The sequence below is a fragment of the Ostrea edulis genome, chromosome 2 (genome assembly GCF_947568905.1).
Source record: "Ostrea edulis chromosome 2, xbOstEdul1.1, whole genome shotgun sequence".
Taxonomy (NCBI): Eukaryota; Metazoa; Mollusca; class Bivalvia; order Ostreida; family Ostreidae; genus Ostrea; species Ostrea edulis.
Window position 1 is genome coordinate 67,739,670 of NC_079165.1, and position 21,552 is coordinate 67,761,221.

The 21,552-nt window shown below is 33.7% G+C and overlaps 1 protein-coding gene across 1 annotated transcript; it reads right to left on the reverse strand.

Moving 5' to 3' along the window:
• Positions 1 to 7,560: 7,560 nt before the first annotated feature.
• Positions 7,561 to 21,071, reverse strand: LOC130052359 (cell death abnormality protein 1-like). Its single transcript, XM_056157021.1, has 5 exons — positions 20,929 to 21,071; positions 19,746 to 19,792; positions 19,392 to 19,532; positions 10,146 to 10,244; positions 7,561 to 7,848 (listed from the first exon to the last, which is right to left on the reverse strand). The coding sequence occupies exons 1-5, from the start codon at positions 21,048 to 21,050 to the stop codon at positions 7,787 to 7,789; spliced, it is 471 nt and encodes a 156-aa protein (XP_056012996.1). The 5' UTR covers positions 21,051 to 21,071; the 3' UTR covers positions 7,561 to 7,786.
• Positions 21,072 to 21,552: the final 481 nt, after the last annotated feature.

A 21,552-nucleotide genomic window follows, 5' to 3' on the forward strand; every position in this document is an offset into this window, starting at 1 on the left:
GAAGCTTTGACGAATTTGGCTCCATTTTTCCTTTTAGGTCTTACAAGTTTATTATTATTTTTTATTATTATTTCGAATTTCTAAAAATTTCGGCTTGAACATCACTGAAGAGACATTATTGTCGAAATGCGCATCTGTTGCATCGAAATTGGTACCGTATAAGTTTTACATTCAGGTCCTCATTTTCAACTGTATCAGCATCATCAGTAATGACATGCGCAGCTCGACTATGGCTTAAAGAAGACGAAGATCAAGAACACGTAAGTGGATTATGTATATGATGGTCTATTTCTAGGCGCTGTAAAGTTGGGTTTTTTGTAATGCAAAAGTTTGGAAGCAAAACGTAGAAGTATATTTGTAGTAAACACAGGGTTTACCCTTAAACTTGAAAAATGCTGGAATACAAGACATCACTTTTTATGACAAAATGTGTTGCTGATGACGACGGCAGCTATTCCTTTGTTAGTAAAGTTAATTTAAGGAACTAACGCTATGATTCAGGAGAAATATTATTACATTGGGTCAAATGCTGTGTTTCATACCGATTGTTAGGCCGTTCTTGGCACACTGAGTTTGACTACATATAACTCCGTTTACCTGATCAAGACACAGGACTCGTAGCGGATGTTACCTGTCGATAGGGGATACTTACTCCTCCTAGGCACCTGATCCCACCTCTGGTATGTCCAGGCGTCCGTGTTTGCCCAACTCTCTATTTTGTATTGGTTATAGGAGTTATGAGATTGATCACTGTTCGTTATCTTCGCCTTTCCTCATCCATAGCCAGCGGTGGTTTAAAGAGCCTGTGATGGCCAAGAATACATTTTGCGCCCACACTCGCAGACACATACACACAATATTGAATTTGGTATATGTTGAATATATATATAATTCCTGTGTTATTATAATGTAGGATAATGACAATATGGGAAATCAAACATTTGCTTGGCGTAAAGTCGTGTATCTTCTTTGAATTGAAAATTCGGAATTTTCTTGATCCAAATATCAAACAATCAAGAGCAATGATGGTGTTGATACAAGAATATATAGATGCACAATTGTATGAACGCTTACTAAATCAACGTTGACTTAGTCTTGGTCCTATTTAATGACTAATTTTAGAGATCTCAATCGAACACAAAAAGGATATAGAGTGTGTAAAACAGAAGCCAATATCCATTGATGGCATCAAAGAAAATGAGGAGATGGTGCATTTAGCTTTTTTATTGAAAAATTAATTCGTGATAAGTATGTTTACCAGTATGATATGGGTAATTCTGAATCCATCATAGGCTCTTTAAAACAGTGCGGGTTACGGATGATGATCCTTCCGAATCACGCCTTCTGGTCCTTAAGTTTAAATTTACTAACAAAGAAGTAAATGCTGTCAACATAAACAACGTCGTCATAAAAAGTTCATTCCATCATACTTCAAGTTCAAGTCTAAAACTTGTATTTCCTACAAATATAAATTCACAATTGTATGCGATCTTTTTAATTACAAACTTTATAGTGTCAAGATATAGACTATGTTATACAAATTTCACCTACATCTTTGAACATTAGTTTACCTGGACATATATTTACTGTTGATATAGTTGAAAATGACGACCTCAAGTCAATTATCTTAAGAGATCCACAATTCAGAGAGCTCCGATCGTTCAATTGACGACAAAGCTTCATCTCTATTATGAATTCTGTCGAAGATTATGCCAGATGATGGGCTAAATACGAAGAACTTGACATTTTGTCAGAACGGATACAAACTATAAGAGCAATTTCAAAGTATTGTATTAGACACTTTAAAACAAAAGTGTGTATTACCTATTCTTCTGTATTTGATAAACCAGAGGTGATGAAAGACTTAGATATTGAAGCTGACAATTCTTGTAACAACATTGTTTTTGTTTGTAAGGCCCATCAGTACAACTGTATTTTAAACGAACTTGACTTTAATTCCACATTTGGTAATTCAACTTACAGTTTTTGTTTAAAACACATCTCATATTCCAGTCCATGAAACGAATGACTATGAATTACCTTATTGATATTGGATTCCAAAACTACCCCAATACCCTTACAGAGATACATTGCATGTGACCAGTCAACAGTGGATGCATAATCCTCCTAGGCAACTAATGTCATCTCTGGTGTGTCCAGGGATCCGTGTTTATCCTTCTTATAGTTTGGTATTCTTTATTGGTATTCTTTATAGGAATTATGAGATTAATCATTGTTCATTATCTTCACTTTTCCATAGTCGCCGAGTTCGTCAAACGACACGGGAAATTCAAACATTAAATGAAATGGTTCAGGCAATGTTTCAGGAGTCGCAACAACATGAAATTCAACGTCTGATCAAAGGTTTAAGAAGATACTCAGAGTCGATCATTCGTATCCACGGAAGTTACGCTGGATACTAAAAAATCTATTTAGACATGGTAACCTTAATAACTTCATTTCATTCATAATAGACATTTGAATCAATACATAGAGGCATCGTTGTCTACTTAAAGTTTTACTCAACATTTTTTCTCATCTTTGAACAATAATGTCAATGAATGCATTTACTGATGTGTGTTTTTTTTACGATTTTAAAGATCAAGTGATGATATTCAAAAGATAACGTCGAACATGAAAGTTGTTATTCATCTTATAGTGTTAAATTAATCATCACACTTCAGCTAAGATAGAAAAGCTAGTGTTGGGATATTTTACCCATATACATTTGTAGATATATATCCAGTATCCGCCTCGAAGCTTTAGTGAAGTTTTTAAAAATTTAAGGCAGGAATCTTATTCTAGCCGACAAAGGTTTTACTATTCATGATCAGTTGCCACAAGATGTTTGTTTGAACATAGCTGTTTTTATCAACATTTGATCACTTTACCCCCAAGATAGCGCGAGTCCGTACTCATGTTGAAAAAGCAAATGAGGGTATCAAGAACCATAAAATTCTCCGTCACATTCCAGCAATATACACACCTATATCAGCAAATATTTTGCAATTTTGTAGCTCTCTTGTAAAATTGCAAGCACCCTTTTGAAAGAAACAACTTGATTAAATTGTTATTTCATCATCTCAGATGATAAAATATTTTATCCCATGTCTCATTTTCACCTAGGAAAATCTTTTGCTTATTAGTTTTATAACATGTTCACATATAAATGATACAGTATGCAATGCTGGAAAACCTCCGGTCAGTAGCTAAATTCTGTGATATCATTTGTATCCCTGGGCAAGTTACTTTACTCTATCGGTAAACCTCTTCACTTAGGGATTCAAATGGCTACTTGGCATATTAGACAAGCTGGCTATGTGGATGGAAAATAATTTGCACCGTATACGGCAGCTCTGCTTGTATGTTCCCTTGAATTATTTTAGGAATGAAAGCGTTGAAAAAATCGTATCGGCTGTGCAATGTGTGTTTTTTTTTTTTGTTTTTTGTTTTTTTTGGTCAACACGGAGTCCTTCATGATCCGAACAATTTGACAGCCTACTTTAGTCGATTTAATCAAGTCACAACCGTTATTGTTGTATAAATGGAAATATCCTTGTGCATAGTGATTGCAGGGATGGGTTGACTCGAGGCTCTGCAATGTAAAAGCAACAAGAAATTTCTAGATCTACATATTGAATAACAAAACAGCGTTAACGAATAAACTGGACAAAAAGTAAACCAACAAGCACATGGATTACAAAAAGCACCATTAATATTTTATCGATACAATGTACATATAATAATTATTTATATATCCAGTATACAAAGTATTATATACGTGTATTTACCAAGATAAAATACCTTTAGACTGCATTGCATCATCTATTGTTGAATGTGCTGTATGTGATTGAGAGGATACTTCATTTCAACTACGTGAGACACAGCAAATATTGAGCTTCTGGATTATGGAAACTCGCATCACATGTTGGTGGTTGTAGGGCTAGACTATCTGGAGATGTAGCTAAAGCTCCAGTTAGTGAAGCCAACTCCCTCCTTAAATTGGTATCTTTTTACTGATATGAAAAGACGAGGTGAATTCTGGACACCAATAATTAGAATTTTAGACAATAGATTTGAATTGTTGAATATCTATAAAAATATTATGAAATTCTTGATATATCAGCAACTGAATTTTTTTATCAATAATTGATGAAAGTAGAAAACAATAATCCTTTCTGTACGTTCTCCCAAATTTAAGAATGACAGAATGTAACATTGATTCCATAGCGAAAAATCTGAGGGAAATATTACAATATTTAATATAAAAAAATAAGACATCTCAGTTTCAAAAATACTACTTATAATTCCTTGCATCAAATATCATCTACATGCATTTATCATAAAGAAGTAATAAGCAGTGAGATGGTACACCGCAACAAATAAATGAAATATGTTTGATTAGATAGATAATAAAGACACCTAACTCACCTTTCATTCCATTTCAACTTTAGATATGCCACTTTGGGGTTTGCTGTAAGCGTTGTGATAAACCTGTATGTTTGGTTTTTAAAGCCAATTTCAACCCATGAATGAATTCCAAATTAACCGTCAGATTTAAAAGTGGTGAGAAAATGGTGGTGAACAATGTCTTTGGCATTGAAAATCGGATATTATGTACGTCTTTTTCATCTTGGAACATCAATATTAAGATAAAAAGATATTTATCCGAAACTACACGAAGTTTTTATCATGGATGCTTTGTGAGGATAATCAGAATAAATAAATGGAACGCCCTACCATTCAATTTTAATATCGTAAAATAGACACAACATGATATGAAAAGACAGAATTTATATTTTAACCCTTTCTCTACCGTATCGGTCAATTTGACCGATGGCGTGTAAAAACAGGACTACGCAAAAGGAGTGACTCTAAATCTGTGACATTACGGCCATAAGATATATTATCTATATATCATATTTTTGGAAATTGTCTCTATTTTTTAAATATGTAAAAATCAATTGAGTAAGTAAAGCCATTAGATTAACAAAAGCATTTAAAGCAAAGGATGGATTCGTCTAAATATGACGCAATGCTTTGTCGCAAGGTCATTTTCCCCCTCGATATGATTTTTTTTATTTCCCTTATGAATGCAATATTTTTTATATTTTTGAAAAGCATATATTCCCTGCTTTCAGAAGATATAAAAATTATTTTTAATGCCTTGCAAAGTTATTGGAAAATAGCAATTTTTTACATATGTACGTTTTCTTACGATTTTATTTCTCAATGTTTAAACAGGTCGGCATTTTACCTATACTTATATATAGAAATAGGGAAAAGTAAATACAGTCGCTAAAAGTATAGGAAATTTCCTTTCAGATGGGCCCTTATTCGTGTTATAATTCTCGGTAATTTTTATATTACGATAAAATAAAATTGGGACATGTTGTGCGGTTTTCTTTAAAATTAACGACAAAACGTCGTCGCTGAAAGCAATCGACGCGCGTCGCACAATAAAGTGGTGAAAACTATTTGTATTGTCCTCTATTAGTAAATTCAGTACCTTTTGATACACTACAACAATATACATATATGTATGAAATAATCAGTCTGGTTATCCTTGCTTTTTTTCAAAAAGCTTAAAACCAGTATTGGTATATAACAGTTACACAAGCTACAAACACCTATTGAGAATGTTACATCGGCAAAGTAAATTTAAAAAAAAGATAAATAAACTACTTCAAATTCAGATATAAACGCTATATTTGTTCAGAATAGTAATAGTAATATTTTTTCCCTGCCAAAGAAAGAAAAAAAAAAATTTTCGCATCCGTGATCCCCGGGCCCCGCGGGTTTTTTTGAAAGTGTGCACGGGGAACACACGTGTTTCCGTTTCAACGAAAACAACACAGCTTCACTGTGATTGTCACAGCGAACGCTTGTATTTTACATCTTTAAAACGACCTGATGTCAGAAGAAGATGCCCTGGATCTCCTGTTGCAGGATGACCCAAACGATCATGCATTCAGTATAAACATGTACATGTAAGTTGGTGTAGCCACATAGGCCGACTAGAAAGGGAAAAAAATTGCGGTTTTGTGATGTTATGAAAAATTCACGATTAATTAACCGCGATTTGATGCCATAATTTGTCGTTTCATGAAAGAAAATATTTATATTTTATTATATCTAAACCAAGTGAATAACACCCAATTGTTTAGTAAGAGCTGACATCATTTAATCCGTCCTGGTCCGGCATTGATCAGTCTGATTACACCCCCCTTCCCCCCCAGAATTATCTCCTTAACTGACGCGCGAGTGTAAGAAGTGGGTGGATTTAGTGTGCAATGAGAAGGGGGATGGGGTGATTTTAATCAGACTGGGCATTCATGACCGCTGGTGAGAAGGCTATTTTTCAAAGATTTTTCCATGTTTATAAAAAATTATCTTTCTATGAAAATAAATCACAATCTGTTAGAAAAACACATTTTACATTATTGTAATGACAGAATTTATTATCATAATTTGAATTCTTTTCTTCATATTATAACAGAAATAAAAACAAATTGTGTGTTTGGGCCAAAATGGAGGGGGGGGGGGGGTAACACCAATCAAAGTGATTATGACAGGCTAATGAAAAATCATATTGATTCCTCTTTTATCCAAATGCATGTATTTTATATACACTTAGTAGCCTATGACCATGAATTACATGTGATCCATACATGCTGGTGCTTGTATGGTATGAGCTGATGTGCATGTGTCTCCTTCTTGCCTAGATTTTTCTCTAATTTCGACTGAATCCACACCCCATCAGAGTAACATGCAAGGGGATTTAGACACTGTGTACCATGAAGAACCAATTCAATTCTACTTTTATATCTGGGGTCATTCACTTTCCCTCAGAGTTGCAGTATTTTCGCTGGACCCTGTAGGTTTTAACCTGAATTTCTTCAGTATTTGCCCCCATGTATATGCTAGGCATAATGCTGACACCTACATGATGCATATCTTTTTTCATTACACACTTTGGTACACTCGCAATGTATAATGAAATAGTCCATTCATTTCTAACACATGTATGCAATCCCTTACCAAATGTCACTTCAAATACAGGACACCTCTATCTTTAAATAAATTTGAGCTGTATTTAAGTGCGAAACTGTCCCTTGCTACCATGAAACTTATATTTTGTTTTAAAACATAAGCCAACAATTCTTAATTGTAATTTCTTTTCATCTTTAAAAAGGGTATTGACATCCCAATATTTAGTGGGAAGGTCCCAGGTATCATCCGCTAGTGACAGTGACTACTGGCAAACCCAGACATGCATTGGAAGGATGTTGATGTGGAGGACACAGGGACACCTGATCCAAGAACTGTTATATTTCATTCGGTTTCGGAGTGACAACCTGGCATTCAGTTGGTATGACTCTTTGAGGTTGAATATAGGGTTAAATCCGTATACATTTGGTTAACATTCGAATGAACCTAGATAATACATTCACAAATGGAATCATGGCGTTATGATACACTGATACGCATGTACCATTTTACTGTTTTTTACTGCATTACTAGGTATCACATACATACAAAAAGAGACACAACACGGGAAATCATTATATCATTATTCTGTTTCTAATTAAAAGGTATGACAAGTTTTCTAAATGCTGACAAATAAGGTATGGTGGCCAATACTGATTAATAATTATTTGCAATTTCCTTTCAGATATGGGATCCGTTTATTCAGAGAACTGCAGATTTTATGAAACTGTTTTGACAGAAGATTTAGTTTTCTCCATCTGTGTTGCCATCAACCATTATGCTGAGATGGTCATATCTAGAGGGAAGGATCGTCATATGCTTCCCAACGAAGTTCGCAGCCTCTCACTGAAGAGGATACTAGTTAAAAAAAACCGATATTGTGACAGTGATTTCCAGTTTAAAACGAGTAATAAAATGCATAATAAAAATATTATCTTTGCCAAAATTAATCTGGCTGCACATCTAACACATTTATTAAATGTGTACTCATTTACCTCAGATGCAAGGTGAATATAAAATTTCATAATTAAATTTTCAGAGTGCCTTGATTATAGGAAACATTTACAGAGCCAATTGAGTATTCGAAAGCTCTGACAATACATTAGTATTTAGGGCCTAGTATTAAGAAATCCCCCCTCCCCCCCCCCCCCCCGATTTTTGTGCATTATCTTATACATGTCTGCTGTGAAGTTCCAGTCGATAGACAGATGTTGGTCAATGCATGCCCCTATCGGAACAACCCAGTATCAAGAATTGTATCTAGAAATATTTTTGTTAAATATAATGCAAGTATATTTAAATCTAGTGATTGAAAGTAAGTGGGGATCCGGGTTAGAATATGTCCTCAGTATCCCTTGCTTGTCGTAGAAGGCGACTAAATGGGGCGGTCCTTTGGATGAGACCGCAAAAACCGAGGTCCCATGTCACAGCAGGTGTGGCACGATAAAAATCCCTCCCTGCTCAAAGGTCATAAGCGCCGAGCATAGGCCTAAATTTTGCAGCCCTTCAACGGCAGTGATGACGTCTCCATATGAGTGAAATATTCTCGAGAGGGACGTTAAATTATATTCAATCAATCAATCATTCGTATATGTTGAACTTGGGAAGGAAAAACGGGAGTACTTTTTGATAACATTTGATAAAGTGTTGTTGCTTAGAAACCAAATATATCTGAATACAAAAAAAAAATATTTATTTTAGATTAACAATAAAGATCTTTGTTTTAATGTTGCAATACTTATTCTATTTAGTGGAACATATGGCAAAACGTCATATTAGAAAATGATGGATATGTATATAAAGTACGAAGTTTCCATTTTATGACCTTTGACCTTAATTCTCTTCATCATATATTTTGTTAAAAACCCTTTAAAATGATTGAGATCTATTTTAAGATTATATTTTTAAAATCATGTGACATTTACTAATCATCATGCAATGTAATTATGTTTAAATTGTGTCGAATGGATGCAGAAAGTCAAATTATGGTCAAAATTGTACTAAAAGTGTTGTTACTTAGCAACCAAAAATATTTGTTTTTCAATAAAATTGATTAATTTGATTGTGGTGTTTTTGTAGTATTTTAAAAGGCACATCAGTTCATGCATTTAGAATTTCCTATTTTTGACTCTAATCTTGTAAGAGGGGTTGTAATATATATATTTCAGAGATAAAAGGTTGCAAAATTGTGCACTTATATGACCTTTGACCCCGTAGACCTCCTTGAGGTCATGGGATACCTTGACAAACTTTATAAGAAATTGTTCCCTGTCCAATTCCTAACAAAATTATATGTCGTATGTTTACACCAAATCGTGATACACGCAGATTTAAATCAATGTAAAAATATTGTCATTTAGTCTTTAAAAACCTCTAAAATCTGCCGGTAGAGAAAGGGTTAAATGAATGGTAATTTATCGGTATAATGTCCACCAAAGACACTTTTTCATTTCAAGCACTAGTTCACCTCTAGTGTAATTATTACCGGGGATTTCATGTCATAATAGTTAAAGTTGACATCTTTTTTTATTTCTAGGGAATAGGATTTATCAGTTACAAATACTAAGTGAGATGGGTATATAAACGGAATTATTATAAATACTTGTTTGATTTACTTACCTTTTCCCGTGTACATGTACTTTATTTGATGGATTTATAGAATTCAAAAGCTGCCATTGAATAACTGGATATGTTCATGTGATATTTTTCTCCATTGAAAATAGTTTCTAAATTAAGTTTGAGAATAGCTACGTATATCATTTTTACATAGGCAAACTTTCAATAACCTTCCTATATTGTCAGGTTTATACATTGTCACCTTTAAAACGACTTTTCTGTACATTAAAACTATTTCATCATATAGAAAGGTGTTGAAATGACAGAAGAGAAGTAACGGGAAATAGAAGTGGATGATTTGTTAGTCAATGCAATAGATGATATTTTGAAAAAAAGGAAGAAAATCATTAGTGAAATAGAATATTAAGTTCACATTTTGTTACTATAAAACATGGGAAGACAACATTTAAAACAAAATATATCCAAGAATGGACTGTTGTGTGCATTTAAACTTTTGTACCTTTCACTGAAATAAGAAATGTTTAATAAATGCAGAAAACTAAATCAAATTTGGGCTTTTCATAATCATTTGAACATACAAGAGGTGTTTTTTGGTGCAGCGTCAGTTTCCGGTTTTATGGAGTTTTGAGTGGACGTCGTGTAGTTTCCAGCTTTGGTTTTTGTAGAAAAAGTGGATGCTGTAATAGAAAATAGATACATGTATACATTTTTATTATCAATGGGAAACGTACCAGTATCTATAATAGTTAAAGAGATATTTTTGATTAAATAAGATACATCACATAAAAATATACCCTGGGAAGAGGAAGAAACTATCTTTATAATAATGAAAGGCATGTTTAGAAGTTTTTAATCATTAGAGAAATTTCCCTAGACATATTTCACAAAGAGGAAACTCTATAGTAAAAGATACATTTTTTTAATTGAAAGATATATTTGATGAGAAACAATCATATTGATCATAACATAACTTCTCCATGATGTTTTACCAATACTTACCTATGACAATTGGCCAATTGATCACTGAATATTTATATCAATATTTCAATGATTAGTGAAATTAATTTGATGTCTTTACCCAATCACTATTCTTTATAATACGAGGTTAACATATTTCATTAATGATATTTCATCAGTGCATTACCTTCCATTTAATACACATTGCAGGTTTAGTGTGGATGATTACGATGATGGGTTCAGAATTTTGGCATAATAAGTGTTAGTACATGTCCTTAAGACCTCGCTAATTTTGACAAAAAAAATATCAAGCATTAAAAATGAAAGAAAGAATGAAAAGAGAAGGACACGAATGCTCAGGATAAATGAATATTGTTTACATATCATACTGCTAGATTTGATTCGCGCTAAATTATGTTGATATCCGCATGGCTTGGATTGAAATTCAAATTTGTAAAGATGGTCGAGAAGAGAATGGTGATTATTGCATAACATGACAATTTGAATGAAGTTTATTATCTTTGTATTTTGTTTTCGTCAGTGGAAAATTCGGATTTCATATATAATTCTCAGTTTATCAAAGCGTTACTCCAAACTTTATATTTTATCATAATGCTTTAATTGATATAACAATCGAGGTAGGATACTTACAAACAAGTTGATGTCACAGGGGTTTTAACTATCTCGGTTAAGGTAAGCATTTCGCAAATTCTATGGTCGTTATAATGATTTAGTTTGCCAATACAAACTATCACTGGGTCAAATGCTGTCTGACGTGTTTCATACCGATATTTAGGCCATTCTTGGCACACTGATTTTGACTACGGATAACTCCGTTTACTTGATTAAGATATAGGGCTCACTGCGGGTGTGACCGGTCGACAGGAGATGCTTGCTCCGGTTAGGCACCTGATCCCACCTTTGGTATATCCAAAGGCCCATGTTTGTCCAACTCTTTATTTTATATTTCTTATAGGAGTTATGAGATGTATCACTGTTCGTTATCTTCACCTTTCATCAGAAGGAATTTCACCCTATTAAGAATCATCTGACGAAATTTGGGTAAAGTTTGTGTTTAATGTACTCCTTCCCTACATGTTCCATTCAACCCGTAGTGTTTATAATATTACGAAGTTTCTTTTCATTCTAGTGAAAATCTCGTCTTAATATCAATATTATATTATGTTGATTTACTACGCAATATTTAAGCTATGGATTTCATTTTTCATTTCTAGGACAATTTTGATCAGCCTTTTTTCTGAAACACAGAATTTAGGATGCACACCTTCACTTGTACATAACAACAAACAAGGTTCAACACATTGTGCATCAGACTGTATAAATACCTGGTTTCCCCAAGTATGTTATCTAAAAATTGATAAAATAATCAGACATATGCTGGATGCAGTAAACCCCTATCTTTGCTCCTCGCAAAAAGTTTTACTGTTGTCGAAGGAGAATATTCAAACTTATTATGCCACAACATATACCAGAAGTGGTGTATTATTAAAAAAAATCTAAATATCTTTTAATAAATTTGAAATCACAAAGCTTTTCTTAAAAATCAACAACATCAGAACAACATCAGAACGTATGACTTTTCAACACTTTACTCGATCATTCCTCATGATGAATTAAAGACCACACATTCACTGTCATGATCGTATAAGGAGTGGACAAAACAAGATGGCAGACGGCATTTTCAAACAAAGGTAGGCTCTTAAAACTCTTCATTTTACCGACTTATTAGACGACGAATTTATGAATTTAAAACACTGCCTGGCCAGGGAGGCATCATTAAGTTGATTGGTTGTTGGAATACTTACCCATGTACACGTGAAACTCTAAATTCATTGATCGAAGTTGACGATGTTGCCTCGATAGAATTCGAAGCGGTCGAAGATGTTTCTAATCATGTTTTCATGCATTTTAAGAAAGATACTTTCGGTAAAATAGACTCTGCACATATCTTTTGATGAAAACTTGAACCAGTGTATGCGATTTGTCCCTTAAATTGCCTTGGTTAGATAGATATCTTGACTTGAACATTTGCTAATGTGCAGGATTGGACTGTGGTCGTTTCCACGATAAACGTGCCGGATTGGACCTCGATTTTGGTTCAGGATTGGACCCTCTTTTTATCTTTATATCAAGATCCTTTATATTTTCGAATCTCGACTTCACTTTATCATATTTTAGTTTGATTAATGTAGCTTATTAGATTCTCAGACATTTCCAATATGACCATGGTGTATTTTGATTTTTTTTACTGTTATCAAATTACATCGTCGTTTAAGTTCCCAACAACGACAATTGCTACTGTAAAAATATTCATTCGCTATCTCCTTCAAATTGAACCAATATAGCAGATCTATACATGAATCACCAATCTTTGTTTACGACAGATGTAACGTGGACTGTTCGTATCCAGGATATTTAAGGCCATTTTGACCTATAAAACACGTGAGAAATTATCATCATTTTATAATCCTCTGTAACAATATAAATTCGACGTTTCCTAAATTCAATTAACCCGCTTACATATTCCCCAATTCCAAACTCTGTTATATAGATTTTCTCCTTTGTTTCAGGTATCAAGCCCTAAAACTTCATTCCTAGAGATGGGTACACTTCGAATGTGCGAAATTGGTGGTGAGGAATTCATGACCAATTCTGAATTTCGTAGGCATGTAAAAAGGAAACATCAATCAGAGAAATTGTCTTCGTTTGTGACCAGTGCAACACACGCTTTTGCACATTATAAAAGAAACATGAAGTAAAAAAAAATACATTGTTTTCTGAATACACGAAGTGCATACATATACCATGGCAGCCGTTTTACATATCCGTTTATGTACATTATGAAACGTTTATTTTTACGGTATTGTGCTTTGTTTTACAGAGATATTACTAATCTTTTACATTGCATTTTACACATGTTGATTTGTTATTTCATTGAACCAGAAGTGTTCTTAATTTTTACTTGTTATTAAATATATTTCAATGTTATTGCGTTTGTATTGAACTGATAACAACTAGTGAAAAATTTGTATTGAAGAGTAACCTCTCATCTGAGCAGCAAATATTGAAGAAGAAAAAACATTATGGACAAAACTGCTTTTCATTTAGGTTCATATTTCAGCTACAGGAGTGATATTGCGAATTTCTGAGAGAAATATCCTTTTTATTTTATTTTATCAGTATATGCACTCTAAGGTTGAATTCAATGTAATTACAAGAAACGAAAGGTTTTTAAATACAGAAATACTGATATTTACTACATTCCAACAAACACTTTTACCGTAAGTAATTATCCTTGTAAGTGAGTCGGCCTCGATATCTTGCACGACATATGCACTCAAGATTATTAGAATTAGAATGATAGGGAAATTTTTCAAAAGATAATAAATCCCGCTTTAACAATCAAAAATGGTTCCAGCAGAAGCATATATGAAAGGAACAAGTGCATGTGGACAGATGATTAAGTATTGAAAACATGAATATCTCAACATCTTATAGTCTTTATTGTCATTGAACAGCTTTGTGAAATGTAAACCATCATGCCTGAAGAGATTATTATACGTTAAACCATGCTCAGTTTTAATAATTCCATGCAGATATCACAAATGTTAAGTGGTTGGGAGTCGAACATGGTCTACATGTGTATATACAATATAAGTGTATTTGCTTCTGTTAAATGAAGACTTTTTAACATGTTGATCTTCGAGAACAAGGCTCCTTCTAACGTGTGGCAGAACTTTAGATTCATGTGCGCGGTGAAATTCTCAAACACTTAAAGATTTTCGAGCTGGCTCTTCCGGCTTACTGATAGTTCCTTGCTCCACGTGCTCTTTTAGGTTTGTCAAAACCATGGTTTTAGTAGGAGACATAAAATAGAACACACTTCATTCACTTGCAACTTTTAAGCTTAAGGAAGTCCGCTCCTGACTGGATCTGTAAGAAAAAAAAATGCATGTATTTAAGAAAGAGTCCAATCCTGAACCAAAATCGAGGTCCAATCCGGCACGTTTATCGTGGAAACGACCACAGTCCAATCCTGCACATTAGCAAATGTTCAAGTCAAGATATCTATCTAATCAAAGCAATTTAAGGGACAAATCGCATACACTGGTTCAAGTTTTCATCAAAAGATATGTGCAGAGTCTATTTTACCGAAAGTATCTTTCTTAAAATGCATGAAAACATGATTAGAAACATCTTCGACCGCTTCGAATTCTATCGAGGCAACATCATCAACTTCGATCAATGAATTTAGAGTTTCACGTGTACATGAGTAAGAATTCCAACAACCAATCAACTTAATGATGCCTCCCTGGCCAGGCAGTGTTTTAAATTCATAAATTCGTCGTCTAATAAGTCGGTAAAATGAAGAGTTTTAAGAGCCTACCTTTGTTTGGAAATGCCATCTGCCATCTTGTTTTGTCCAATCCTGCACATGATCATGACAGTGATATTTTCATATCATAGACAGGTTTTTTCCAATCAAATGGAAAAAGGATATATGTATTTATATCTTGTGATCAGTCATTCACTTTGTTAAGCACCACTCTGATTCTACGTACAAGTACTCTGAAGTTGATATTAATTAGTTCGTCAATACAACCTCGCATTGGGTCAAATGCTGTCTGACGTGTTTCATACCGATTGTTAAGCCGTTCTTGGAACACTGATTTGACTGCGGATAACTCCGTTTACCTGATCAGGATATGGGGCTCACGGCGGGTGTGACCGGTCAACAGGGGATGCTTACTCCTCCTAGGCACCTGATCCCACCTCTGGTGTGTCCAGGGGTCCGTGTTTGCCCAACTATCTATTTTGTATTGCTTGTAGGAGTTATGAGATTAATCACTGTTCGTTATCTTCACCTTGCATTAAAAAGATGCTGGATTTCCTTATTGACAATATCCTCGTAGTTTTTTTTGTGATCATATCTTCCAACAGTCTTGCAATTCCCATTGGCACCAATCGTGCCCGTTTATTAGCTAACATATTCTTGTATTGTTATGAGGCAGAATTTATTCAAAAGCTTTTACATGTAAAACAAACTTCTTTTTGTGGCCTTCAACTCGACATTTAGATATATCGACGACCCTTTATCTAATGACAATATTTATGTTCATTCGTATGTTTATTAGATATATCCCAGTGAATTCAAAATAAAAGACGCCACATAGTCTTCCACATCGGCTTTGTACTTAGATTCCCGTGGAGATCCTGGTTAGAATAGGTCATCAGTACCCCGTCACTTGTCGTAAGAGACGACTAAATGGGGCGGTCCTTCGGATGAGACCGCAAAAAGCAAGGTCCCTTGTCACAGCAAGTGTGGCACGATAAAGATCCCTCCCTGCTCAATGGTAATAAGTGCCGAGCATTGGCCTAAAATTTTCAGCCCTTCTTCGGCAGTAATGGCATCTCCATATGAGTGAAATATTCTAAAGAGGGACATAAAACAATATTCAATCATACATAGATATTTGATTGAAAATAGATTTTAACAGCAAACTAACAACTCAGGTTTTTGACAAACGGGATGAATTAAGCTTCTCCACTGTCAACTTCCCATATTTATGTAGAAATATTCCGTTATCACTTGCATATGATGTTTACGTCTCTCAAGTGAGAGAGAGAGAGAGAGAGAGAGAGAGAGAGAGAGAGAGAGAGAGAGATTGTTCTGCATATGATCAGTTTTTTTCAATCGAGGAAGGTTATTGACAAGTAATTTGATGTTACAGGAGTTTCAATAGTTTCGTTTAAAGTCAGCATTTGATAAGTTTGATGTTGATGGTCGTTGTATATAGTTATGTAAGGAGAAGGTACGCTTAGCATATAAATTTGGCCTAGTAAAATCAAGAAATATGAAGTAGAAGATGATGCACTTTTATCTATCAAAGTCATTTGTGGGCAACAGCCTCTCTTTAAATATACAAACGAAATGGCGCCAAGACTTCACCTCTGGTGTGTCCGGGGGTCCGTGTTTGCCCAACTATCTCATTTGTATTGCTTGTGGGAGTTATGAGATTGATCACTGTTCGTTATCTTCACCTTGCATAGTAGAATAACACACTCCCGATTTTACCCGGATCGCCATCTTTTAACCAAAACTTCAAAATTTTACTTACATTTGTCAATAATTTGATATGTAAACGTAATACTTCGATTTATAATAAAAAGGGCTTTTCGTCAATCGCCTTCCCCTGCACATAGTGAAATGATAAAATCTTATATTTCCGGAAAATTTTCCGCATCACACACATTTAATACTAAGATAACATAAATGTGCGACAAATAAATGTTACCTTTTTTGAAGTACAGATATAAAATGAAGTATAATAACGTTTTTATCAATTACTGCAATCAATATATATGCAATTCTGATTTTCAATTTCCTTCATGTTTTTGTTTTTTTTTTTATCTAAAACGATAATGACATATAGTCGACTGTAAAATTATCGCTTGTTACATGAACAACACTCATGTAAGATTGTTTGTGTATTTCATAACATTAGTGTTAAATACGGGTTGAAAAAATTACTACTGGATTTAACGGGAGCATTACCTGTTAAACATGGCAGAGAACGAAGAGAAATGTTGAGTTTGACATGTGAAATTATAACATTTTGGGAATATAAAGCAAATTTACCATGAAAAAAGATACATTTAGCTAAAGTTTAAGTAAATGATGTTTTGTTTTAATTATTGATATAACTATTTGTAAGCATTGCTAGATGTATGCTTTAATTTCAATATGTTGTATGTGAAGTAAATTTTTGGGGTAAATTATATACGGTCTACGTTTGGTTTAATTTTGATGATATTTTCACTATTTTAGTACTGTATGTACATGTATATTCATGTAATAGAAATTAAATACTGCTCGGTATTAAAATGAACTACCACATGTAAATAAATTGTCATTCATACGATTTTCATGCCAAACGCCATTTTCCCAAAACAACACTAGAGTAACAGTTGTTGTTTTATTCACATTCATGGAGTCTAGCCTCTGTGCATGCACAGGCATCACTATAGAGTTACCTGAGTTTTCCCAATCAAAAAGGGGCACCCTCAATAATACTTTTAAGATAGCAATGGTATCCAAAGAAAAGGGAAGTGACTTGTCTACTTTTGATTGTAATATATGGAGTCATTGACTTTGTGTCGTTTTCCGCTTTGATACTTGTAGAAGAAGTAGATTCTGTTATAAAATTAGAAATTATATTATTCATACATACTTCAAACCAATCGTCATTTTGAATAACCTTTTGTACACTTATCGGTACAATGTACATGTAGCTAATCCTTTGAAATCTTATCGGCAATATTCTAACAAGTACTTTTACCCTTAACAACAGTCATTGTGATAGATCCTTTCTACATCATTATTTATTGTAATACAGCTTTTGTATTACTGGTATTCATTTTGATAAACATTGTGAATTCTTACCTATGCGTATTTGGATACACCCTTTTCATTACAGGTAATTATGCTAATACAGTTACCAGTAGATATTCTTTTTTTATTCCTTGTACAATTGAATATCGTTATTCTGATTCACCCTTTGCACTCTTACCGGTAAATGATTTGCTAACATTTGCATGCTTACCGGTACTTATTTTGATGCATTCTTTGTACATTTACCGGTAGCTTTTCTGATGAATTATTTGTACAATTACCGGTAGTTATTCTGATGCATTGTTTGTACAGTTACAGGTAGTTATTCTGATGCATTTTTTGTACAGTCACCGGTTGTTATTATGGGGCTTTATTTGTATAGTTACCAGTAGTTACTCTGATGCATTGTTTGTACAATTACCGGTAGTTATTTTGATGCATTATTTGTACAGTCATCGGTAGTTATTCTAATGCATTATTTGTACAGTTACCGATAATTATTCTGATGCATTATTTGTACAGTTACCGGTAATTATTCAGATGCATTGTTTGTAAAATTACCGGTAGTTATTCTGATACATTGTTTGTACAGCTACCGGTAGTTATTCTGATGCATTATTTGTACAGTTACCAGTAGTTATTCTGATGCATTATTTGTACAGTTACCGGTAATTATTCAGATGCATTGTTTGTAAAATTACCGGTAGTTATTCTGATACATTGTTTGTACAGCTACCGGTAGTTATTCTGATGCATTATTTGTACAGTTACCAGTAGTTATTCTGATGCATTATTTGTACAGTTACCAGTAGTTATTCTGATGCATTATTTGTACAGTTACCGGTAATTATTCTGATGCATTGTTTGTAAAATTACCGGTAGTTATTCTGATACATTGTTTGTACAGTCACCTGTAGTTATTCTGAAGCATTCTTTGTACAGTTACCGGTAGTTATTCTGATGTATTCTTTGTACAGTTATCGGCAATTGTTCTGAAGCATTATTTGTACAGTTACCAGTTATTTGTACAGTTACCGGTAGTAATTCTGATACATTGTTTGTACAGTTACCGGTAGTAATTCATATCCAGTGTTTGTACAGTTACCGGTAGTTATTCTGATGCATTCTTTGTACAGATACAGGTAGTTATTCTGATACATTCTTTGTATAGTCACTGGCAGTTATTGTGATGCATTGTTTGTACAATTACCGGTAGTTATTCTGATACATTGGTAATACAGTTACCGGTAGCTATTCTGATCCATTGTTTGTACAGTCACCGGTAATTATTCTGAATCATTATTTGTACAGTTACCAGTAGTAATTCTGATGCATTATTTGTACAATTACCGATAGTTATTCTGTTTTATTACTTGTACAATTAGATAAAGTTCTTCTGTTTCATCCTTTCTACTCTTACCGGTAAATGTTTTGCTAACATTTGTATGCTTACCGGTACTTATTTTGACACACCCTATATGGGGACTACACACTTCATCCAGACTACATTTACACTGGAAACCACAGTTCTCCCCATACAACGGGGGTGGACAAGTAGTGGAACATTTATCTCCATAGGAACCTGTAGGGCAGGCTACAGAAAAAATTAAAGGAAGATGATAAAACTTTTAATGTTATTATAGACGCAGCCTGAATAATACAGTACCATATACAATGGTTTGTACATTGTACTATGAGAGAAAAATGCAAGCTAGAAAATAATTCAAAGTCAATCATTTTTTTCTTTTGACTTAATTTTTTAAATATGGCTTTCGATCAGAATGAAGAAGAATTAGTAAAAACTTACGAATGCATTCACCATTGTGATGGTGAAAATTCGTGCAGCACTCGTTTCTGGAAAAATGTGTTGTAATTAGATTCTATCTTCCAATAAATCTAAGAAGAATATCTATATTTTGATATTTTGAATATACATGTGTGTGTACCTTTACCAAGAATCAAATTTTGTTCTCTTCTAAATTCAGTAAATATTGAGAAAAATTAACCCATCAATAAAATTCAAAATGTACTGATATGGATTTATCCTCCCACTGGATTCATTTCACTCACAAGATACTATTCCAAGTCATATCATTATTTATACATGTAGGTTAATGACTGGATATAGGGAAATATACTTTCAGAAGTTCTTGCGCCGAAAAGTGGACTCTGTTTGTTATTGTAAATTCTGCAAAACGATAAAGGGCTGGCATATTTCCCGATATGCAGTAAAAACCTATCATTGGGTCAAATGCTGTCTGACGTATTTCATACTGATTATTAGGCCGTTCTTGGCACACTGATTTTGACTACAGATAACTCCGTTTACCGGATCAGGATATAGGGCTTGCGGCGGGTGTGACCGGTCGACAGGATGCTTACTCCTCCTAGGCACCCGATCCCACCTCTGGTGTGTCCAGGGGTCCATGTTTGCCCAACTAAATTTTGTATTGCTTATAGGAGTTATGAGATTGATCAATGTTCGTTATCTTCACCTTTCATCACATTTGCGCTACATCTATGTACTTCTAACTCTATAAATGCTCAATTTTTAAAGAAAAGATTATCATTAGTAAACGAAGTTCTTTACGTCCATGAATATTTGCAAACATATCAGGCCTCAAGTCCATACACTGAAAACAGACTTTTAAAAATTAAAACACTGGAAATGTTATTTGCTTATGAAAAATATTTGAAAAGTTAATTGGATTTGAAATTTAGACTTAAGTCTATTCCCAGGTTATGGTCTTGAAACCTGATATCACAATAATCGTGTTAAGTAGGCAGATACGATGTCACAATTAAGTTAATTGGTCTCCGAACGTCTGCATTACCGACAATTATAGCTCAATAAAAGCCCAGTTACTCTAAATAAAATATACAGGAAAAAGTATCAAAATATATAATAAGAGTACATTTAAAAATATTAATATCGTGTCCATGTTATCAGTTCGATATGTTTTCTACGTACATACCCTTCTTCTACGTACCGATTGATAACACAGCCTTTAGTTATTGTTTCTGCATTGAGTGATAAAACCAAATAGGCTAATAATCCTATGTTTCGACCTGTCCGTGAATTAAAAATTATCATTTGAAATATTGAATCCATTCCATCTATACTTTTTAAAGATACAATGGAAACTCTATGGCTAATTTCCCTTCAAACATTTATTTTTCAATAATAGTCAAGAGTGTTATATCCCGGAAGATTCATTGATTGGGAGGCAGGTTTTAATAAACAGGAAACAAATTCTGCAATAGAGTCAGTCAAACTTTTAAGTTTATGAAAATTCAACTTTTCTTAATAAGGAACATCTATATACATGTATATAATTGACGATCTTTTCAATAATATTGATATGTATATTCGTAGCTCATAAGCCAGATAAACTTTTCTTTATTACACAGGTTTATAAAATTCTTGCACAAAATGTTCATGGACTCTATGAATGGTTCTCTTAGGTGTTGGTATATTATACAGCCAAATACAAAATGGAATTTATCTTCTACACAGTCTGACTTGCAGACAGAATGAGAACTGATTCTGAAATTTGTGAAACGTTGCAAAACATGACGATTATGAATTACTGAAAAATATTTTTCTGTACAGA